Genomic DNA, 25366 nt, shown 5'->3' on the forward strand with positions numbered 1-25366 from the left:
TCTCAATACAGAAGAGGTATGGTGGTACATTAAAACTTAGGGTTGAAAATAGTGTTATTTTAGATAGCACTACAACATTATTTATTAATGAAGTCCTGTTTTAGAAGCGGCTTACAAAAATAACCCTTCTCATTCAATAAGCTATTTGTAAATTAAAAATTGTTAATCAGCCTTTTCATGGTTATACCTGCTGTTAACTGTTTACTACTTTGTAGCACTCCTAGTTTTCTGTTTCTAAAAGAAATAAGCTCGCTTGTTATGGATGTGTCATATAAAGCATTAATTATTTATAAATTATTCATGAGAATGTGTTCAGCTTACAGCCATGTATCCATTGTTACGAGAACAGCCGCACTCCTCGCGTTTGATACATCTGTCATCTTCCATAACCAGGCCAGAAGGACAGAAACAGCCTTGGATGCAGACAATGGTGTCTTTAACTAGGGTGTCATTGACACTCACACAGGTTTCCTGCTCTTCTGTGCCGCAGTCTTTGTAGATCATGTTGTTCTTGCATGTTGGTTCTGGAAGAAAAGAAATAAACACACTGAAAATTTTCAAGATTTAATTTAAAGTATGAAAATTATGTGCTTGGTTTTATTTACAGGTGAATTTGAAAGAGAAATTTGTGTGGTGGGTAAAACTTGGATGACAACCTAATTCCTTAAATTATGATACAGAAGTTTGTGAGGTGGATAGAACTCGGATTAAACATATGGATGTGTTGGAAGGAAGCATCATTACTAAAATAGCAATATTGACAGAGAGTATTATGTAAACGCTAATGGTAGACACAGGTACAGAATATAGTACAAGTAAAGTCAGGAGCGATTCTGTATCTGTGTCAATCCTTCACATTGCAATAACACTTGCTGTCAATATTGCTAGAACTTGGATTAGAATCTATTTTCACAAATTACGATATAAAAAATTAGCAAGGTGGGTGAAGGTGGGTTTAGAACCTACTTCCACAAGCTGTGATGTCCTTCTTCCAGTCTGTGATCTCAACCTTCTCGTTGTTGGCGCAGTCCTCACTCATGATCTGAGCAAACCTGCAGACCGCCTCATCCAGGTTGTCATCATGGCACAGATCAAACTCGCAACTTTTGGTCAAACGAGCCAGATCATCCAAGCTCTTTAGTTTCCAACAATTCTGTTGGTGCCAAAACAAAATTGTATTGGCAAACTGATTTAGCCATAATTAATTTATAAACACATTTTAAATAGTAACTGGAATAGGATCATTAAGTTTTTCTTACCAGCAGAAATAAAAGTAAACTTTATAAACCAGATAGCAGGTGAATTAGGGTATATCTGTAAGTAAAGTTGCATTTTGGACGTGGCGACCTGTTTCTGTGACCTTGACATGTGAAGTGATAGTGTGCCAAGCCACCATAACTTTCCCTAACGTAGATCAGGTACTCAACAGTTTGATGGACAGGGATGTGCTACAACAAAGACTTTTCATTTGCCAGACATTTGACCACACCACCCCATGGGTACATCTGTAGTGTGGCCTTATCAACACAATGACAAACATCCTGTACTTCTCCAACTTAAATCGAAGGCAGGAGTTGAGTTCAAGACTTGAGTTACCATTCATAAACTCTACCACTTTCCTAAGCCATTCATTTAAAATTATCACAAACACCAGAGGACTTAACAGGAAAATATTAAACAATCAAGTAATATATGCCAAGGTCAAGAAAAAGATTCTGTATACTTCATTTGCCCAAAGGATCTTTAAGTCTAAAAGGGCAGCTTTACTTATTAAAAATTGTGACCTAAGAGTAATTGTGTAAAAATTCACCTGTGAGAACAGTGTGGTGACCTTTGACCTACCACTACTTACAGTAATCCTCTCTAAGATTTATATTACCTTAAATGGTGATGTTGTGGTGTTCATAATTTTGTTACATTCTTTCTTGACCAGGGGCATTGGGAAAGCACATTCCTCCACTGGGGGCACAAAGTTGCAGTCCACAACACATTCGGTTGCTTTAGGATCAGGGACAGTCCATGAGATACCAAAACTGTGCTCGTTGGTTGTCTAGGTCAGAATAAAATATTTATAAGACAAGACGTGACAAAGTAATGCAAGAAGTGCAGAGATAGAATGTACTAGGTATCTTGTGACAGAAGCATTAAACCAGTTACATACTTAAATTTATTTATTGATTTGTTACATCTTTAGGTTGATAAATAATGGATGTCAATTCTTCCCACAAATTAAATTTTTGGAAAATGACAATTCAAGTTACATAGCTTGTAATTAAATTCTTAATATTAAAAATATAAGGCAGTTTGTGTACAGCAATATTAAAATGTTTTTTTGTGGTTTTATATGTTACAGAAATAAACATCATATATTCATATATGGTTTGTCAGATTTCAATATTTGGGATTAAAATGAATATTTCAATATGGCCTTGTTTTACCAGTTTTCATAATTGTTAAATATTTGTATCTCCTCCAAATTATTACAACTAATATCTAAGTTAAACTATAATGAAATTAACGCTTATTTTGGTTTTAGATTCTCACAAATTTATAACTCTTAAAAATAATTTTGCTTTTAAAGTGGGTATGGCATGAAAACTTTTAAATTCTTATGTGTGGGTAGTAAAATCTTATACTAATTAGGTTTTTTTGCATGATTTATGTTTTTAGAGTTGCTTATGAGCTATTTTATGAAGCTTTGTTCTTTCCTGAAAGTAAATGTAAAAATAAAAGACGAGATATCTTATATAGATTTTTAATATTTTGAAAGCAGGTGCTAAAAAAGACAAGAAATTTTATAAAGATTTTTAATCACTTGAAAGTAGGTGTAAAAATAAAAAAATAAACCTTTTGTGACATTTATTAAGCTTAGTTCTCTCCTGAAAGATGTAAAAACACAACTAACCAATTTTCCTTTGGTGTCTGGACAAGCAGGACCCTGCACTAAATCGTCCTGAGGGTTGTTGTTGTAGTTGCCACATAGACCACAGGTTTTGTTCAGGGATCCTTGGGCTACAGTTATTTCAACTGTGTCCTTCCAGTCCCAGTAGACCTCAATTCCTTGGATACTTTGGAATTTCTGGGTTGAAATTTGAATATTTATTAATAAGCAAAATAAAGTTAGTTTTAGAAAAGAATTGACTTATAGTAAAAAAAACTATCAGTTTAATGCATTTAACTGATCTATTAAGTCCATATTTAAAAAAAAAATCTTTCATGCATTTAATTGCACTGTTGAGTCCATATTTAAAAAAAAACAACAACGCCATTTGCTTTTGGTCTTAAAGGAAAAATAAAAGAATTTTTTTTAAATATGAGACATAGAAATAACACAAATAATATCTAGATATCTATCAGATAACTAGAAAGGCATGAATCAAATACTGATTTTGATTAAAACACTGAACAAAAAGAGAAATGGTAAAAAGAAAGAATCAACCAAGTCGTTAAAACAAATATTTTCTTGTTTTTTAAAAGACTAATTGAACATCATAAAAAATGTTTTAAAATACTCCAGATGAAAAAAATTTACATATAGAATCCATAACTATATCAGTTATTTGTAACTACATGTTAAGACTTTCTAAAAATAGATTTTTAGGTGCCTCATGGCCAGCTAAAAAATAGTAATAAAATAAAATTTAAAAATAACAGTAAAACTAAAGATGTAAAGAGGGCCTTTAACTCTTTCCTAATTAGTAGTCTACTATTAAAATTAAATTATAGGCCTAAAGGAAAGTTATACCAAGTTAGTTAAGTTAGAACCAGTTAATGGTTGTTTCTTCTAGAGCTAGACTATGATAAACAATACATGCATCAAATCAAAACAGAATACAGGCCCTTCAAAGTTTGTAATGAAAAATATTAGTTTTATTATAAAAATATCAATAAAACGCAACACAATACAACAAACTAAAAAAAATATAAATGAAATAGCACAATTGAACACAGAAAACTTACCACTCTGGAGTTCACAATGGTGACACTGAACAGATGTTGGTCAGAGTATTGTTTGGTCAAAATTCCATCCACAAATGCACGCTTATCTTGGTCCAAGACTATTTCATGGCCAAAGATCAGGATTTTAACACTTTTAATCCATGAGAAGTATCCAGGATTGATGTTGTCCTTTTTCCACTGAACTATTTGAACACTAGATTAAAGGTTGACAAAGAAATATTATACATTGGAAAAAAAAAACCACAGACTATAATTTACTTATTTTTCCAAGTTCCCATGTGGGACGATATAGTCAGGTGGTAGACTGCGGGACTGCTAACCCAAAATTCTGAGTTCACATCTCACTTTGGACTTGATTCTGCATGATGTCCCTGAATACATCCAGCTCTGATGGGTACCTTACTCACGATATGGAAAGTAAAGGCGGCTGGGCACAGTGCTGACCACACCATCCCAATGTCAAGAAACATTAACTCTACTTCATATGCCCTATGGATTGTTAGGTCTTAAAAGGGGAACCTTTTACTTTACAAATTTTTCCAATTCTATTTTTAAAGAAAATGTTGATTATAGTACATTTTCCAATGTCTGTTTTTATAATGGAATGGCTGGGTGGTAGAGTGCTCAACAGATAACCCAAAAATCTCAAGTTTTGATTTTGAACCCAAGACTGAAGGAGTTCCTAGAGTCCACCCAGCTCTAATGGGTACCTGAAGAAGTAAAGGCGGCTGGAAGTAATGCTGACCATATAATTCCTTCATATGCTATGGTCAAGAAACAGATGAACTCTACTTTGTCTGCCTTATGGACCATTGAATCCAAAAAAAGATGACTTTACTTTTAGTAGGTATTCTAAATGAAATTTTCATAATGAAATTAAATAAAATTTAACACTTCCACCTGATAGGGATTGCTTTCATCAGAACAGAAACACCAAATTTATTGATGTATGTCCATTTTTAAAAAAGTTATGAATTTTTTAAAACTCGAAAAATGTGTTCGCTTTTCGAGCAGTAAAGGGTCTATTTGAGACCCCTACTAACTTCTAAAATAACTAAGTTAGAACTCACAAATTTCTTGCACACACAACCAGTAATACAAATAGCAAACCCAATTTTTTTCAAGGTAGTCAGACAGATATAAATAGAAAATTTATTCACATAAAAATGAGCCAAAGCACAATTTTACCAAAATACGAAAAGGGAGACAAAAAGTCAATTTACAGTCATTTTTAAAAAATCATATAAAATAAACTAATTAAGCCACATTGATAATATAAATGTTCTAAGAAAGGAAATTCAAAGCTTGTTAATATGAAATAAGCAGGTAAAGAATTAATAAAGAAAGTAATTAGCGAGACCAGATTCTGCAAGGTCAGTTTATAAAAATTAGAAATTTCATCCTTTTTCAAAAAATGATTAAAAAATATTAAAGTAAGGTATCTTAATAAATTTTACACCATCTTAAAGCACATGATGTTCTTAATATATAATAAACACAGAAACATAAAATAATCATTCTGCAAAACAATATAAGGCATCCTTCCTTAACGCCCAAAATCAAGAATTTTCATTACCTAACATCTTGCAAAAAGTGTCCTTACTTTTAAGAAAGTAATATAAATTGTGTAGGAAACATGTTAGCATTACTTTGTTATAAAAAATTAAATAACTATACTATTACTTTACTTATATACTTACTAAGAAGAAATTTCATGCCTTTTAAACACTGATGAAGTAAGATAACTAATTAAACTAAAATTCTTTATAAATGATCCTGTTAGCTTTGTGATGTTCATCTAGTTTTGTTACTCTGCTCCCTAATCATCACATGCTTAGCCTAAATTTACTTGTTACCAGTAAATTTATTTCTGCTAGTTAGTTATTGATCAATGTCAACATCTGGAATTGTCTAGGTCCTAACTTATACAATTATCAGAAATCTTTGAGCAGGTTCAAAAAGACAGGTCAATATCCTGATTGGGAAAGTTCTTTATGAGGTTGGGTAGCATTGTAATTAATAGTCAATATCTTGGTTGAGTTTGTCTTCTTCTTCAAGGTTTGGAGTAGCATTGTAATAAATTATTGTGAACTGGCAGCACACATCAAATTATGGAAACTAATAAGGGATCTTTCCATTGGTCCAGAGTATAGAAAATGTCTGTGAATAAAAACAATTAATTAGCATTTCCAATATACTGACTTATATAGTAGGTCTGTATATCTTTATACCTTATTAGATATCAATCATGTAACATTACATCATTATAACTAATAAGCAAAGTGCAGAAAATACTAACATCTGACATATGGTTTCCTTCAAAAGTATTCAGTAGTGCGCTTGGTGCTTACACAAACAATACACATTTTTGGCAGGTCTTTCAGTTTCCCCTTTCTTTTGCTAGTATCTTGCTCTGTAAATAGAATAATATTAAAAGTAAGGCTGCTCAATGATTTTTTAGATATTAAATTTAAACACTTTAGATAGTTCTACTACTAAATATTAACATGAAATCAATAGTGAATCTAACTAATCTAAGTAGATCTAGAAACAATTTTGGGTTAAACTATTATGGAAGGGGGGCTACATTTTATTTTAATGTCGTCAGTTCAATAAACCTAGAGATAAGAAACATTAACGATCGTAGTATTCTAAAATTTAATGTAATTACTGCAATTATATAGAATAGTTAACTATTAAACTAGGAAAAACAAAATAAACAATGCTACAATAAATTGAAAGTATGCTGTTAACCCTGCGTAATATAATAGTTGAATCCAACATTACGAGAAGGCAACAAAAAAAAAATGGCCGACAAGCGGCTTGAAATATCGACAATATATTGATAGTTTAATCGCTCGATGTTAGTAATTAATAAAATTCACGAATACAAATTAAATTCTATCACTCTTTTAAACATCTTTTTGATTTAACTGTGCATTCCTTTTTTATTTTGGTAATCGTAAATTAAATACAAAGAACTTTAAAAAAGGTCTAGATAATTTTTTGTAAATGTTTTTTTTAAGCGTGTAGCAATTACCGATAAGTGGACACTAAAATGCCAATGGTTTAAAGCAGCAGTTTATTATAAATAAAATGAATATAGCTAATAATTTATAAAGCACTTAACTTACCAAGACATTGTTTAAAATCCATGGTAATCCGCGAATAAACACAAAATCCTGCTTTGAACTTGAGCCGGGTGTTCCGTGACATTACGCAAAACTAGATTTAAGCCGGCAAAAGTTAGCGCGGGTCATCACGATACGTATGCGTTCGTTTTTATTTCTGCGATCCGATACCATACATTAAGTGTTAATTAAATTATAACATTTTTATAGTAAATTGGACGCCCAATCTGAATATATAATTTTGCCGGCTGTAAAATAATTTTTTCGTGTAAAAAAATCATTTGAAACTTTTAAATCTATCATTTTTAGCATTAAATTATATTTTACAGCGTGCAAAGTCATATCATCTTAAAGGGCGTCCATTCTACTTTCTATATTAGTTTTTAGTGTAATCGTATGTATTATGGTATCGGATCTCCGAGCGTTGGCGCAACCCGACCAAATTTTTTTGCGCGCAGTACGTTTTTTTCGGCTCATTTAGAATACCTACTTTTAGCAATCAACAATTAATTACTTTTTCCACTTTACCAATTAATTACTTTTCAGAAATTCCAGTGTTATCCTAGTTTTAAATAATAGACTACTTATTCTGGCTTATATATGCATAAGGAAAAACAACAAATATTCATATGGTTTAACATAAAAATTGGCAGAAATTTGGCTACATGAGCTTTAACTAGTAAAGAAGAAAGTTTTTGTACTGACTTAAAGGTGGGGGTTTCCCCATCATTGCAGCCATCTCTGGACATGGTGGTGGTACACTGGCTCTGGAAGTCTAGCCATTTGCCATCATAAGTGTTGCAGTGAGTGTCACCAAAGCAGGCACACTGTCCAACAGCTGTAAATGAAAGGATATACCATTTCCATAGTTAAACATTAGTCTTTATGGAAGTATTAAACAAAGAACTCCAATTAAATCTAATTATAATTTGAAATGGACTGATTTCATCACATCAATTTCTTAAAACAAATCAAACAATGCAATAAACTATTATGTGGTACTAAATTTTGTCATACAATAGGCAGTTATACTATAGTTTGTGGTAAAATAAAGTTATGGTACAATAATTTATGGTGCAATGTAATGTGCTAAATCTACAGCAGTTTGATACATTAACAAACAGAGCTTGTTACTGTTTGCAGTTTATGTTTATTGTATTGAAGAATAAATAAATATTTCCTAGTTGGTGCTTTACATTATAATGTTCATTTAATGTAGGTAGTTACTTTCTTATGCAGTGATTTGTATCACACCTTGAGTTGACTGTTGATACAATAATATGATTAATATAGTAACCTTTGTTAACTTATGTATTATTATTGTCATTATATAAATGTTATTAACATTTATATGTTACAGTGTGTGCTATATATGTTCATTTAATTCTATGACTCCTGTGACATAATGTGATGACCATTTATACATTAAAATGTTTGACACAGTAACTACTACTTCAGCTATAAGTTTGTTAACTTATGTATGGTGACAGGCTAAGAATTAAGTAAAGTTTACTAACGTATGCAAGTGACACCATCTCCTCTAAAGCCCTTATTACAAATACACCTGAAACTTCCATCAAGGTTCTCACAGCGGGCGTTTTCATCACAGTTATTGAGATTGTCATTAAGGCACTCATCAATGTCTAAAAATACAAGATTAATGTGGTTATCATTAAGGCACTAATAAATGTCTAAAAATACATAATTAATGAGGTGATCATTAAGGCATTCATCAATATCTAAAAATACAAGATTAATGTGGTTATCATTAAGGCACTAATCAATGTCTAAAAATACATAATTAATGAGGTAATCTTTAAGGCATTCATAAATGTCTAAAAAAAATTAATGTAGTTATCATTAAGGCACTCATCAATGTCTAAAAATACATAATTAATGAGGTGATCATTAAGGCATTCATAAATGTCTAAAAATAAAAGAATAATGTAGTTATTATTAAGGCAGTCATCAATGTCTAAAAATATAAAAATTAATTTGGTTATTATTGGCAGACAAATCAATATCTAAACAATAATTGCAAACACTTGATTTAAAAGTTTTATGTTATTGAAATTGTATATGTAACTAAAAACAGGCAATAAAAAACTTCAGAAAGTATTTACCATTTTAAAAACAAAATGAATGCTAAATTTTCACAAGGCTAATTGATTAGTATTTGCTGACGGTGAATAAGCAGACAATTTCCCTCATTTAAAATTACAGTTTAACAAATAAGCATAAAGAAACAAATTTTAAATTAAATAATTGCTAAGATTAAACATGTATTTTCTTCTTCTTCTTCTTTCTTAATTATTAGTGGTGAAGGGGATCGAGATTTATCTGCCAGTGGGTTTGAACTCGAGACTTTGTTCGAATTTATCAACTATGAGCTTTTTGCCGACTCGGCCACGCATCCAACACAATTAAGCGGTACGTGTCAACTGGTTATGCGCCATTGAGGCCATTGACTCCGATTTCAGCCTGCTTTTCTTTTTGGATTTGCTTCCATAGCCTTTGTCCAACCAAGAACAAACTACAAGGCAGCAGTTGTTTAATTTTGGAGTTGTCTCTCCTAGAAGAGTGGCTGTTCCCAGCTAACGAGCCTCATCTGCCCGAGGGTTCGAACTCGAAACTTTTTGGTTTAGCAACCATGAGCTTTACCGACTCGACCACGCCGACCCCTAAACATGTATTGATGTAGGCCTATTTAGTCCACTATCAGTAAGGCTACTGTTATATCCATTGTTATCTAATTTTAACTGGATTACATTATATGAACTATCCCATGTTTTGGACAACAGACAAGCAATAGGCTGTAGTCCCAGATTTATACACCATTGTTAGCCTAGTGCTGCAAACATTAGCCAGATTTAGCATAATAAAATACCTTCACATTCTGTTTTGCCAGTTTGTCTGTAGCCTTCTTTACAGGTGCAGTAGAAGTCACCTGGTGTGTTAGTGCAGTTGGCGCTGTATGGGCAAGGGCTGAGTGCAATACATTCATTATCATCTAGTCAAGAGAATAATATAAATACATTAGAGATTTTAACTTCTAAATGAGCTATTATGACAAAATTTTAAAAATTGGAATGCACTTGATCAAGTTTGGTTCTGAAATCACTAGGATTTTTTCCCCCCAGATGTAACATGCTAGAATAAACAAAGCAAAACATGTTTCAAGAACTGTTTTAAATTAAAATGTCTATTTTTATTTTTATTAATTTAAAAAATGTTTGGCATTTGAAAGCTTTGTATCTTTGTTCCAGATTTATGGCAACAGGAAATCCATAAATAAAGTATTAACTAACTCACCATAAAGAGGGGTTAGAAGCAGGCTAAACTAACTCACCAATACATTCTCTGCCATTGGCTCTTGCATCTCTGCTGGCCAGTACAACTCCTTTTCCTCTCCAACCTGGCAAGCACTTGCAGGTGTAGCCCTCATCCAGGTCAATACATTCAGCCTTTTCATGGCAGTCATTGAAACCCAGCTTGCATTCGTTAAACTCTTTAATAAAGATTTTAAATAAAATTTGATACAGTTTATAGAATCTTTTTTCACGGAATGCAATTAAAACATAAAAGCAGCAAGATAGATTTTAAAAACATGACTATAAAATTTGTTATAATACTATGCAAAAACAACAATGTAATTTACTTCTTGGAGTAGGCTAGTTGGCTATAGAAAAAAGTAAAATACATGTCACAAAATTTTATTATAATTTCTTAATAAATAGAATAAAAACAGGTTAGACTGACTGGTAATTAAAACAGTTAATTAAAGGTTGATTTAATTTTTAAATGAACACTAAGGAATTCATTCCTCCAATGCAGTGTATAGACAACAATTAAGCCATAATAGACTTGACTACATTACAAGTGTTAGTGTTCTCAATCACGGTGTCTGAAAATTGGAAAATACGAGAATAATATTGAATTAGTGGCAATGGGTTCCTGCTTGTAAAAACTTCTCATATAACTTGACAATGTCAATCCTAAACCTATACCTAACCGTAGCCCTAAGTCTGCCTTACCTCTAAAGCTAAACATGTTATTATATTCCACTAAAAACCTAACCCACCTGTATTTATAAAGAGCAGATTGACACGCTAGAAAAAAGAATGCTTTGAAATCCCAATTACAAGAATAACCGACTTACTCATTGGCTCTGGTGAACAATACAAAGGACCAACTGTAATGTTGACAGAGTTAAATTTGGCGTAACGAGCAATCCACAGCTGGCTGATTGGCAGCAAGGACTTCTGGCTGATGATTCCAGCATCTGAACGGCGTTTGTCATCTGCCACGTCACAGTTACAGCGCCTTGAAAAGTCAGGAGTTATTTGTAATATGTCAGAAAAGCATGATTTAACCTATTTACTAGCCTAATCCTAGTCCTCACTTTAAGCTTTATGTAAAACTATTCTGTTTAGTAGCAATGACTCTAAAAGCTTGAAAATTAGTAAAAAAAAAAACAATGGCCATTGCTTTACTATAATTTCATACCAACACTTTTATAAATATTTTATGGCTGAGGTAAAATGTATATTTATTTAAGCTGTATCCTTCATTTAAAAAAAAATATACACTTTTTTTAAATATTAAGGAAAAGAAATATTTATTAATCAATGCTTAACAAACTTCAAAGGTTTTTCAGAGCCTGAAAGAAATCAGTTTACAACAAATCAAAAAGTAAACAAACGTTGAATGTTATTGCAAACTGACCTGCTCTTTTGACCATATGATGAGTCCAGTCCTCCACAGCTTTCCTCCCTACCGCAAGCACAGACTCCATCCTTCAAGTCTTCGCTTGGTAAACCCCCGCCCCAGAAGCGACGTTTTTCTTTAGAGCCTACAGTCAGCCAGTAAGATCCACCTCCAAGGAACTTTAAAAAATAGTTTTCATATCTTATATTTATCTTATCAGAAATGACATAGATTGAGTTTTAATAGACTACACATTTTATGACATTGAAAGGCCAATTCAAAGTCTAGTTTTTTGTACTTGACTCTAATTATTTGCTGGGGATAGGTAAACTCAAACATTCCCCATTATTTTTTCTTTGTGATCATGCATTCTACTTACTAAATACACTTGCACTCAAAACCTGACAAACCATAGATTAAAGGAAGTCGAGTTTATCTGTTCATTACATCGGTGCATACAAAACATTTGTAGTTTCCACATAATACCAAGCTACTTTCTGCAACTCAAGTTAGGTACTCATTAGAGCTGGGTTTACTCATGGATGTTAAACAGCCTCTCAATAGCAATCCCAACACTTTTGGTAAAAAATTGTGATCAATCAAATCTATGATTGAATAATAACTTATAAACCACTTATTCATATTTGTTTTGAAGCTAGCCATTAATTGAAATAAATCCTAAAGCTAAAATTCCAATTACAGGGCTACCGATCTTATTTTAGTGTTTCCATAAAAAAATCCAAAAAATAAAATTCCACATACAGTGCTACCAATACAGTTGAACTTGACAGCCTGGTAACAGTAGCCTGATCTTGTTACAATAGCCTTGAGTTGTTCATCTGTAGGGCCGTAGTATGGCACTTCATTGGGGTGGTCAGGGTTGTTGTTGATTGGTTTATCTGTTGTGTTCTTTGTGTTGATAATGGTGACACCTTACCAGGATCAAACCATGTTAAATTTTGTCAACATTTTTATCAATAAAAATTTAAATTATAATTATACTATATATAGATTATAGTTTGTTTTGGTTAATTGTAAAATTTCTTATACATGTTCAGTTTTAGAAAGAATAGATAAAAATGCAATAAAACATATTTATTTCATTTAAGTTTTTTTCGCAATACATCTCTGAATTGACCAGAACTCTATAATTGTTTATTTCGTTTAAGTTTTTATTGCAAAAAATTCCAGAAATGAACTAGAGTAGACATTTCTTGAAAGAATATCAAAACTAAAATGATGATTAAAATGATAAAAATTAACATGGAGCTTTCAGTTGAAAGACAGCCAAAAGCCTAAAAAAAATTATATTAACTAATTATTAATGTAATGGCCTTAAAATTTTAATCATATACCATTTTACTTTATAAATTGTTTGCACTGTATTTACTATATCTTACACCAAATTTCAATCAAGAAAAGTATTAAATTAGTAATAAGTACTTCTCCAAAGAAATCTAATAAGTTGAAGTACAATGACACACGTATTTAGTTTGTGTACCTTTTCCTGGAAGAATAGTAAAGTCACAATACACCAGAAGACCAGGAACTGTCCTTGGATCAGGGCTGATGTAGTACTCAGAGTTGGTGTTGTAGTTGATGCCAAATTTGGTCTTCATTAACAGAGCATCATGGCAGTCTCTGGGTGGATCTGGTGAACACAGAACAAATATGTGACTTTTGTGAGGTGCATTCAAATAATAACAAGGAGAGTAACACAAACAAATAAGATCGATGAGAGTAACACAAATAAATAATGACTAACTTTAGACTTTTATTAACGGATGCTTTGGTTGCATATTGAACATCAAATAGACTAATAAATTAAACCAGTTGTAGGTAATTTGTAATGAGCACAGTTAATAAAATGTAAAGAGTTTTACCAACACAACAGATGAAATTTGATTAAATAATACTTCTTTTGCAAAACCAAATACAAGAAAACTTTTAGTATAATATACTAAGTAGGTTATATAATGCATTTGATCAGAATTTGGCAAATGGCTTGTCAGTCATTTTGGAACAGTTAACTATGAGCTTTTAATTCTAAAGTGAAACACAAAACACAGATTATCAGAGTAACCTAACAGAGAAATATTTTAGGTGCTGTAAAATGAATTTAAAATATAAACAGATACCAATTATTAAACAATTATTAGCATGTGTTATAAATAGTAGTTGCTTTAATGAGTTTGTTGATAAATATTGCTGTAGTGACTTGTAAGACCATGAGTTTATTCATAAAAAAATCCTTAAGAAGAACTGTTGCTATAGTAACGAGCCTGAATGTGGTGTAACCTTGACCTACCTAAGGGCACCTTGGCACATCTGATAGGGCCAACCTGGACTGAGGCGGTAGAAACATTTCTGACCTGACCTCCCACTTTGAATGAAGTAATGGGCAGATATTGCTGGTAGAATAAAAGGATTAATTTCTAAATGAACCAATTAAGTGGTAGATTAATAACAGTTTAACTTTTACAAGAAAAAATAAACTGAAAAGAAAAACGATAATTCTTTGTATGTTACATGTTTTCAGTTGAAGTATTCATTTTATAAATTACTTAAGATGTAACATTATTCATCTAAAGAAAATAGATAGATATTAAATAGTAGGCCTAAGATTTTAATAATTACAATATTTCTCTTTAAGACTAGTGTTATATAAAATTTAAAATAAATAGGTGTTTTTATATTTTAAATAAAATATTTTTTTACATTCTAAAAAGTGAGTGCATTCAATCATTTAAATATTTGAAGAAAACTTCTATTTAACTGTTCAGCTTTTGACTTTAGTTAAACAAATATGTCTTTGAATTACCTCTTAAAATAGTGGGTTGCAAAAAAAAAGATAAATATTAGAAAATGACTGTGGGCCTGTGCTATTATATTCTAACAACATTTTTACTAACCCTATCAGTAACCACACCCTGGTCCATTGTCATCTTGCCAACTGCATCACAGTGACATGAGTATCCTGGTTCACAGGTGCCTGTCATGGTGCAGGCACACCCTGGCAGAGAGGTGTTGCTTGCTGGTGGTGAAACAATATCAGTTCATTAGATCTTTATCAAAACTTTTAATTTTTTTTAATCTTTTTTTTATAGGCTGATAGATAAGAAATTTCAATTTTAACTGATTAATATCAAGTTTTCTTTTTTCAGCAATTTTAACAAAATGTTTTAAATTTTTAAAATCTGGCCAGAAATTGGTACAAAAATAGGCCATATTGCTTGCAGAAGAAATAATTTTAAACTTTTTAAATAAATTACTTTTTAAAATATAGACCTACTAATTCAAGCTAAATGTACACAATTATATTATAAAACATATTGATTTTTAGAAGATCATTAGTTAGTTGAACTGTTTCCTGCATAAAAAACTCACTATGATTACTTCACGTGTTACAGTTACATATAAAATATATTTATTTGAGAAAATAAATAAAGGCAAAATTATATATTTAAATGAAACCAAAATAATAAGAAAACTGACCTGTGCCAAAGCCATCAGAAACTTTACCGTTGTAGAGTGTATAGAATGTGCTGGGGGGATTGGTTTTTTTAATTGGAGATACTGAGCAACTGTAGCTCATTCCCTATAACAACAAACATTAATAATAATCATTTAAAAAGTTTTAAAAAACCCACGTTTTCTGTTTGAACTAGAAGTAGAAAATAATTGCTATACATCACAATAATGCAAGCGATCACTCTACTATAAGCGATGAAAAACGTGGGGCGCCGAAGTAAAAGTTATATTACTATTGATTAGATAATACTATTGACTTTTATTAGGGAGCTTGTAGAGAGTCAACAGTATTAGAAACTGTACGAAAATCACGGCGCCCCACATTTTTGATCGCTTATAGTAGAGTGATCGCTTGCATTATTGTGATGTATAGCAATTATTTTCTACTTTTTAGTTCAATCAGAAAACGTGGGTTTTTTAAAAACTTTTTTAATGATTATTATTTTCTACTTTTTAGTCTTTGTTTGTTTGCATTAAAATCTTGCTATCGATTTTATCTTTTCACTTTTTTTTGGGTAAACGAAGACAACTCGTAAAAAGACAACTCGTAAAAAACACGTTGTGTGAATACGTTACTGACTAGAACACATAGATTTGAACCCGTGTCGAGTGGGATCGCAATCGTGTGCCCAACCACTCGACCATATCGTCTCCCCCATTCTGGCCACCATTTGATACGGTTGTTTGTACACAAACACCGCGTGAACACTACTCAGTAAGCAAAGAGGGAGAGTACCGAACCTTGTTTTCATCAAATTACAGTTACTTGGTTATGTCCCCTTTTCCCCACGTTTTTACTACAATTATATAGCGTTCTAAAATGCTCAATAAAATGTTTCCATGGATCAATTTAGTAATAATAACAATTGAATATTCTATGGTCATCGGAAACAAAGCTTCCCTGAAAATTTCAGCGCGCTAGCTAACCGGGAAGTGCCCGAAATTTCGATCGCAAGATTTGATTGGAGAACAAAACAAACAGACGCGAAAGCAAGTTAAAGAAAACGTGGGAAAGTATTACAAAATGCTCAAGTATTATAACAAGTATTATAACATACATAAAAATTAATAATTGTATCTTTTTGTTTTGTTAATAGTGTTAATTGCAATTTATGTCTAACATAGTCTAGTCTACTTTTTATGCCTAATGCAATGGAGTAACATTACAATAGCCTTTTAAAAAAACTATAAAGCTAGCTTTTTCCGAGATATCTTTTTAAAAAATCCCAACATCTAGGTTTTTTTTTTAAACTTGAAAAAAATCTTTATTTTTACAAAACTTTTATGTTTATTTAAGTAAATAAAAGAAACAATTTTTTTCCATAAATATTTTCTTGATGTCAAGAACATTGCTTAAAGACAGAAATGCAGTATGGTTTACGATATGATTATAATCTTATTCTTTATTGATTGAAAAAAAAAGCTACACCAATCACTAGTGGAGTTTACCTGCCAGCAGAAAGGTTCATTCTGTGTGAGTGTGTTGGCCTGCTCAGGTGTAACACCATCATACACAATTGGGATCTCAAATTTGCCTGGTTCTTCTTTGTTTGTCACAGAGATAGGGCCACTGTAGTTGCTTAATAGGGGTACCTGTATGTGTGGAATAGAAATAATACAAAATTACAGATTTCGTTTAGATGAAATTGCTAAACATTTTAAAAATATAATCATTTTATTAAACACAAATTTTAAATATACATTTTTTAAATTTTTGTTTAATGACAATAATATTTAATAGTGTAATCCATTTTTTATTTAATTTTATACTTATTTATTTCATCAACTGTACACAAGACATGTAAAATAAAATTCATTTGATCAATGACCTCAGCATACAGGGAAATAGTGTGATCAGCACTAAGCCAAGATGTATATCTTTCCCTAACATGAGCCTGGTAACCATCCGAGCTGGGTGAACTACATACTTATACATACTTATGACTGAGATACAAACTTGAGATTTTTGGGTTTGCAGTTGTAAGCTCTACCATCTAACCTTACTTTACCCACTTATTATCTTTAATAACATATTAACAACATTTAGTTTAGTAAAAAATGATTGTGTATACCATATATAAATTAAAAAAAATCAAATGTGTTTTTTGAAGCCACCTTTCATACCTCAGTTGTGCCAACGTTCTCTGTGTCGTTGAACTCACAGTTGACCTGGAAAGGTGCCACAAAACCTGTGCCATCTGCATCAATAGCAAACTTCTTTCCACTGACTAGACCAATGTTTCTGGAGGGTGTGTCCATGATTTCCTGGCAATCTTTCTTAAGATCTGAAAAAAATATTTATTATAACACATGGGTAAAATGTGAACAATTGAGTTTTAAATGATAAATGATTTTCAACCGAAGTCTGTTTCACTTAAATATTATTAAAGGTTCCAGTTATCATTTAAATTATGTCTTAGTCATTAATTAGATAACAAAAAATTAACTATATATAACTTTAATAGACAAACCTAGCAAATTAATTTTTAAGATCTGATTTTATCTCTACAATCACTTTTGAGTATTTGTATTTAAAATGAAGGTCTGTAATTATTTCATCCTAGAGGATATTTGTAAACACTTTTTGTAAAAACAACTTTTACATTTTAAAATCATATCTATTCAACAGCCACTTAAGCTAAGGAGGATCAGAAATATTGTATGTAATTATTTTTTTAGGGTTTTTAGGCCTTACTTAAAAAACAACACATCTGCATCTAATAATTTATTTATCAGAAAATTATCACACATAAAATTCAACATTTTTATATAATGGAGTTTTAAGTTTAAATGTACTGACCATAGCATTCAACACTGCCTAGAACAATTCCAATATTAACACCAGCGAGGACCAGACGTGACACAGGAAGTGCGTCCATCTTTGTGATTCTGAAACCTCTCGGGGCGCCACATTTGGTGTACAAATCCTTGTAAGTTGCAATTACTTTGTTGATCTCTGTAAAGCATAGAGAAAACAATAAAATTTCTTTCTTTTCTAAAATTAAGACTTATTTTTTATCTTACGTAGTACATAGCTGTCATATCATAAAATAAATTAATTTTTGCATAAAAAACATTGCTTTGGATTTATACTATCTGTTATTGTTTAGATAAATAAGCAGAAAAAATTGGCTTAACCAATTTTTACTTGTAACACAATTTTCCTGACTCACTGGTACGGATATGAAATTTTCTCCAAAACGCTGTGAATCCTATAACTTATTTAAGACTATCAAAAACTTTGTGGAATTATATTGTTTTATAAATTTTGTTTGTGCAGGAATGGTTAACAACAATTTTTTATAATATGGGATGGGTAAAAAAATGCTCTTTAGGAAAAACCTGAAAGAGTATAAATTGTTGTGTGTAAATACAAATAGGAAGGCAAGAAATTACCATCATGATTGCTGGGGAATTCATTCCACTCATAGTTGATCACATTGTCATAGCTGTACCAGCCATACTTGCCACCCAGTTGAAGGTCGGTTGGTTTGGCGCAGAAGATGAAGAAATTTTGAACGCAGAAGCCATTTGTTTGCATGGCTTGCCTTGTGATTTGCAGACTGATGGTCACATAGACAATCCTGATGTCAGTAGTGTTTGGTGAAGGTTGGATCACACTGGTCTCTGGTTTAACAGTCTGGAAAAAGGAACATGTACATTATCATACACATTTAGTATAATTTTTAAAAAAAAAAAATCAGGCAAATGCAACACTTCCAAGTATAGGCTTATTCTGAGTATCTTATCTCCATGTGACTTACAATGGATGATAGACCATAGCATGTAATTTCAACATTGATCGGCGATAGTTAATAAAAACCTGATTAAACAACAAAGTCTGTAGCAAATGGCAGATAATTAAGTCATCTGTTTCAACTAACTCTGTATTTGAGGTTTAGTGTGGTCAGCACTCTGCCCAGTCACCTTTTTCCCATAATATGAGTCAGGTGCTCATCAAAGCTGGGTGGACCCAATACAGGCAATAGTTAGCTTTACTATTGTACCACTATGAGATTATTAAACTAATAAAATATTATTTTAACATTTAAGACTTAATTATTTTAACATTTTCAAAAATATGTTTTATCATTGCCTATGATTCATTTGCAGAAACCCACTTTCTGGTTTGAGATTCATATTATATTAGATGATAATTACTTGGAGGTAGTTTTGTTAAATGTCAGAAAATCATTACCATAATCATTTGTCTTGGGCACAATTTCTATTGTATATTTCTTATATTATAGATTCATCATCTTTTACTATATGTGTCGAGAATTTAGAAAAAGATGACAAATCTCAAATATACAAATAGATTTACTAACCATGATGCCAATAGCTGGACTAGGCAAAAATTTACAGCCATATGGAATGGGTGGATCTGAGTCCAGTGCAATCGAAGCTTCATAATCGCTTCTGATGGTGGCACCGTAAGCATTTCTAGCATCTTGACAGTTCTTACGTGTCCCTTAAAAGAAAATAAACATTTTTAGCACTTTTAAAAACTTAAATGGGAATTCAATAAAGAAACTAAAACCAGGTTTTATGTAACGTCAAAAATTCAGTGTTAAGATATTACAAAGATTTTCAATATAGTTTTTTTTTTAAAGTTTACAACAGTCCTTACCTTGATATCCATCACAACTGAATTCTCCAACAGAAAATTTGAGAGAAGATGGTGGTGCAGGGGTGGTGCCTTTTGGTGGTTTGGGGTAAACAGTCAAGCAGATCTATAGCACATACAAGATGGAAAACAATAACTATTTTAAATTTTAATTTTACATTGATTGATTTTATAAAATGAATTATTAAAAAATAAAATAAAACCTGCACCCATCTCATCACACTTGAAAATGAAACTTATATGAAGTAGTTAGCAGAGTTTCTTCCAGTCTACTGCCCCACAAAGAAAATGGAATTTATATAGAAAGTAGATACTTTTATTTTAACAATGTCTGCCCTCCCCCCCCCCCCCCCTGTCCCCCTGAAAGTTTCAAGTGACCCCCCCCCCCCCCCCCCGGAAAAAAAGTCTGGAAGAAACATAGGTAATAAATTACGAAGCAACTCTGGCAATTAGTAATACATTTTCATTCATCAATAACATGCTCAACTATTTAGAAAGCAAAACCACATTTAGACTCTATGTAACTTTACATTAACTAGATCTACATCTAGATCTCTAGTAGACTAGTAGATCAAGTTGAATTAAATGAGTCTAAAGTCTAAGGCCTAAAAAGGTTACTTTTTTTTTCTAGATCGTTACCGCCAGTAATTCGAACATGCAGGCCTAGTTACCTTACTTAGTAATAGAATCTAGTAGTTATTAGATATATAATATATACTATTCTAGATCTAGATCTATATTTAATTAATAATTTTTAATTAGACTAGTCACTAAATCTACATTCTACAGTAGTTTATTATGGAAAACAGAAGATTAATCAGATTATTTATTTAATATTTATTAATTTAGTTAAATTTAGTAGGCCTAGGCTAGGGCCTAGGCTAATAATACTATTAATTATTAATTTTATTAATATTTTTAGTAGCTCTAGATTATATTTATTATATATATATAGGCCCTATTATTTAATATTTAGGCCTAACTTATCAGATTTACTAGAACTAGAATAGATGTGATCTAAATTAAATTTGTTGGAAATGAAAAACAATAACACCAACGAAAAAGAAAGATAAAAAAGCTGTCAAATCACCTGACAAACTGGAACCTCTCCAACATTGATGTTAGTGCCAGTGTCCCATCGAATTACATTATCGTTCATGTCACAGTTACATTTGGCCAGCTGCCCGCCGGCGCAGTTGCCATATAGACCACAAGAACATTTTTCTTGACCAAAACTGCCTGCCCAGCCTGGCAATACATCACAGGAAATAAATAAGTTTATGAAAGGTGAAAGTTCAAATAATGGGGGTTCTCAGAATAAAAGGTGGATGAGATAAAACAGCATCGAGGAAAGTCAAGGGACTGGGTGCTACAGATGGGATGGGGAATAGGATAGGGTCATATTGTTGTTAGGATTAGAACTAGGATTATGTTTGTGGTAACCAAGCAACTGTACGGCATAGACTGATTCAGCCAGAAGTGTTTATTTTAGTCTTTTTTCTTCTCAACGGTGTCGGGGCATTTAAAATTTTTGAGGAGGGGACGGACTAAATTTCCCGGTGGGCGGACACTGGTAATGGTATTTCGCTTCGGGTGGTGGGGGGGGGGGGGGGGGGCTCCGAAATGATGCCTGGAAAACTCTGTCTGCCAGTATGTGTAGGCTGACATAATGGCATTTTCTGCAACACTATGTACTTTATGTCTGATATATGTGACATTGTACTCTTCACATAAATGGGGGCTATAGTATTGAAATTTAAGGTTGATACAAGGATTTACATCTATGCACAATTTATCGCTTAAATTATAAAAAATCAACTGTAGGTATAATTTAATTATATATATATATATATATATATATATATATATATATATATATATATATATATATATATATATATATATATATATATATATATATATATATATATATATATATATATATATATATGCAACTGTGAGTGGCCGTGGTGTCTGACCTTTACGAACTGTTCCATCACAAGTCGTGTAGTTGACCCTGTCAGTGGCAGGTGCGTTCTTGCATTCCAAGGTCATGTCTTGTTTACATTTTCCAGATTTCTTAGCCAATGCCTGTAACAGTTCGATTAGACATTATACATGTACTACCAGTCTTGCTAAACATGAAAGTCCCGAGTTTGATTCCCCTGACAGATGAGGCTCGATAGCTGGGGACAGCTACCCATCTAGGAAAGAAAACTCTAAAATCAAACAACTGCCGTCTTGTAGTTTGTTTTTAAATTGACAAAAGCTATGGAAGCAATTCCATAAAGAAAATCAGTCTGAAATCGGAGTCAACACGCCAATTGGCGCATACCATGTTGACACGTATTGCGTAATTGTGTTCTCGTAAATCCCGTCCAACATAACAATTTAGAACGAAGAAGAAAAAGCTGAAGTGAAAGTGAATTTATCCCTGTAAAATATTCACTAAATAATAAGTGTAAATGGGATTGTGCATATATTATATACGGTAACACGAAAAAGGTGGGATGGTGATTTAACATTTTGTTATATTGTGTTTATGTGTGGTGGTGTTAAGGAGTTGCCTATATGACAGCTTTTTTTTTATTTTACTAATTTGAGTGTATATATTTTTACTTCTGGTTGCTTTTTTTCTGTTCTATTTCCTTAAGACTTACAGGAACTATCTTATTAAATAAATATAATTTTATTCAGTTAGCAAAACGAAATTATCAAACCAACAGAACGCTCACATGAATGGAAAGAAAGTTTAATTACAAAATGCATGCATTAAAAAAAGATAGCTAAATATACAATTTGTGAAAAATCTCATGATTGAAAACGAACTCTAAACATTAAACTACAACAAAAACACCCCTGTCTTCTCTCTCCTACAACTAAAATCAACGACCAGAGTTTCTCTTACCGCAATTTGAGCAGCTGAGATGGGGTTGCCGTAGGCGTCAGTGTAGCTGATGGGGAAACACTGGTCCAGTGGTTGAGGGGGGTTGTTGCTGTCAGGTCCAAGGCCGCCGGTACCTGGAAGGTCAAGAGGACATCGTTAGTTAAGTCGATGAGATAAAGGTGAGATTGGGTAAAAACTATGGTCGATGTCGTTAGTTAAGTCGATGAGATAAAGGCGAGGTTGGGTAAACACTTGACTGCAAAACATAAAAAAAACAATAAAAAATTAACACTATCATTCTTAGATAGATTCTTAAAGATCCCACCATTAAGGCAAACTTTGCAATTGAACTAAAAAATAGATTTAGCCTACTCGAGAACCTACCAGAAGAGGACACCAATACTCAATGCGAGAAGATCCTGGATGTATACACGAAAACAAGCCAATGCATACTAGGACACAGGAACAAACAAAGGAAGGAATGGATCTCAAACGATACTTGGAATCTCATTGAAAAGAGAAGAGAAGCCAAAATCAAAACACTATCTGGAACCATGGAAAGCAGGGTACGGAACGATGTAGAATATAGAAGACTGCAAAAAGAGGTAAAAAGGAATGCTAGGAAGGATAAAAGGACCTATGTAGACACAATGGCCACAGAAGCACAGGCTGCAGCTGATAAGGGAGATAGCAGAACAGTCTACAAGATTATCAGGACTCTAACAGGAGGAATTGCAAATAGATCATCTACTATCAAGGACAAAAACGGGAAAGTTCTTACAACGGAGAAACATCAATTGAAAAGATGGGCTGAATACTTCGAAGAGACCCTAAACAGACCAGACCCAGAAGAAACTGCTGACTTCACTGACATGAACATACATTTTGAAATGTATAGAGGACCCATCCTAGAACAAGAAATAATAGAAGCTGTCCAAAAAACAAAAAGCAATAAGGCTCCAGGAGAGGACAGAATCACTGCGGAGATGCTAAAGGCAGACCCAAAAATAGGTGCAGAAACTCTATTAGGGATCTTCAATAAAGTATGGAATGAAGAAAAAGTCCCAGATTCTTGGAAACGGGGAATCATTATCAAATTACCCAAAAAGGGCGACCTTAATGTTTGTGAGAACTGGAGAGGCATTAATCTTCTGTCAGTACCAGGAAAAGTCTTCTGCAGAGTCCTATTACAAAGAATGAGGAAAGGAATTGATGGGATCCTTCGTGAAGAACAAGCTGGCTTCAGGGCCAACAGGTCATGTAATGACCAAATATTTGTCTTGCGCACTATCGTGGAACAGTCCCTGGAGTGGAATTCGTCTCTCTACATCAACTACATAGATTTCGAGAAAGCATTTGATAGCATCCACCATCCATCATTATGGAAGATACTAGAGCTATATGGCTTTCCAGGAAAAGTCATAAACATACTTAAGGACATGTACTATGATAACCAATGTTGTGTGCGACACGAAAATCAGCAAAGTGAATGGTTCAAGGTAAAAACAGGAGTCAGACAGGGCTGTGTCATCTCACCTGTCATCTTTTTGGTGGTAATAGACTGGATTATGAGAAGAGCCACTGAGGATAAGCCAAGAGGAATTGTTTGGGAACTTACCAACCACCTAGAGGACTGTGACTTTGCTGATGACTTGGCTCTACTTTCACATGCCCAAAAAGACATCCAAGCGAAAACCACAAGAATAGAGCAAATTGCCAAAAGCGTTGGGCTAAAGATAAACTCCGGAAAAACCAAGCTAATGAAAATAAAAACCAAAAGTGCTCTCAAGACCTTTGCGAATGGAGTAGAGCTAGAAGAGGTCGAAGACTTTAAGTACCTCGGCAGCTATATATCAGCAAATGGCAGCATGGAGAAAGAAATTACCACCAGAATAGCAATGGCAGCACAAGCTTTCAACAGACTCGCTAAGATTTGGAAATCATCCTCACTGCAGCAGAGAACTAAAATAAGGATCTATAAGTCAAATGTACGTTCTGTACTCCTCTATGCTGCAGAGTCATGGAAACTAAACAAGAAAGGAGAGAGCCGACTCAGAGGCTTTGAAAGAAGATCCCTCCAACGCATCCTCAGGATAAAGTGGGACGACAAAGTCCCGAACAAGGAAATATGGCGAAGGACAGGATTAAACGACATTGTCTCAGAAGTTCGAACGAGGAGATGGAGATGGCTGGGCCATGTCCTACGCATGAGCAAAAAAAGACTCCCCAACATGGCGCTGAAGTGGAACCCACCCGGAAAGAGAAATAGAGGAAGACCACTGGGAACACGGAGGAGGGAGATGGAAGAAGAAGTACAGGCTACTGGCAAAACCTGGCATGAACTAAAGTGGCTCGCCCAGGACAGGGTGGAATGGCGGAGATTTGTTGCTGCCCTATACTCCACAGGGAGTGATGAGGATTAAGGATAAGGATAAAGATCATTCTTAGAGGCATAGATATGGGAGGGGAGTAGGGGCATCAACCCAAGAGGCAAAAATAAATAAATGAAAAAATGTCATATTG

The 25366-nt window shown here is 32.9% G+C and overlaps 1 protein-coding gene across 1 annotated transcript in view; it reads right to left on the minus strand.

The window, feature by feature from the left end:
• The window catches only part of LOC131936362 (uncharacterized), a 73958-nt gene that overhangs the window by 15365 nt on the left and 33227 nt on the right, over positions 1-25366 (minus strand). Inside the window, exons 22-46 of the mRNA XM_059293345.1 lie at positions 22865-22977; positions 21936-22047; positions 21047-21204; positions 19960-20062; positions 19658-19800; positions 18726-18969; positions 18130-18285; positions 17454-17614; positions 16779-16922; positions 15294-15396; positions 14711-14832; positions 14107-14209; positions 13300-13449; positions 12561-12730; positions 11817-11977; positions 11251-11414; positions 10441-10599; positions 9979-10101; positions 8609-8734; positions 7797-7929; positions 3961-4153; positions 2906-3079; positions 1880-2050; positions 967-1153; positions 322-524 (exon numbers count right to left, since the gene is read on the minus strand). Of these exons, the coding sequence (XP_059149328.1) occupies positions 322-524; positions 967-1153; positions 1880-2050; positions 2906-3079; positions 3961-4153; positions 7797-7929; positions 8609-8734; positions 9979-10101; positions 10441-10599; positions 11251-11414; positions 11817-11977; positions 12561-12730; positions 13300-13449; positions 14107-14209; positions 14711-14832; positions 15294-15396; positions 16779-16922; positions 17454-17614; positions 18130-18285; positions 18726-18969; positions 19658-19800; positions 19960-20062; positions 21047-21204; positions 21936-22047; positions 22865-22977 (3776 nt within the window). The remainder of the gene's footprint in view (positions 1-321; positions 525-966; positions 1154-1879; positions 2051-2905; positions 3080-3960; positions 4154-7796; positions 7930-8608; positions 8735-9978; positions 10102-10440; positions 10600-11250; positions 11415-11816; positions 11978-12560; positions 12731-13299; positions 13450-14106; positions 14210-14710; positions 14833-15293; positions 15397-16778; positions 16923-17453; positions 17615-18129; positions 18286-18725; positions 18970-19657; positions 19801-19959; positions 20063-21046; positions 21205-21935; positions 22048-22864; positions 22978-25366) is intronic.

The sequence above is a fragment of the Physella acuta genome, unplaced genomic scaffold (genome assembly GCF_028476545.2).
Source record: "Physella acuta isolate Inbredline_101_S28 unplaced genomic scaffold, ASM2847654v3 ptg000005l, whole genome shotgun sequence".
NCBI lineage: Eukaryota > Metazoa > Mollusca > Gastropoda > Physidae > Physella > Physella acuta.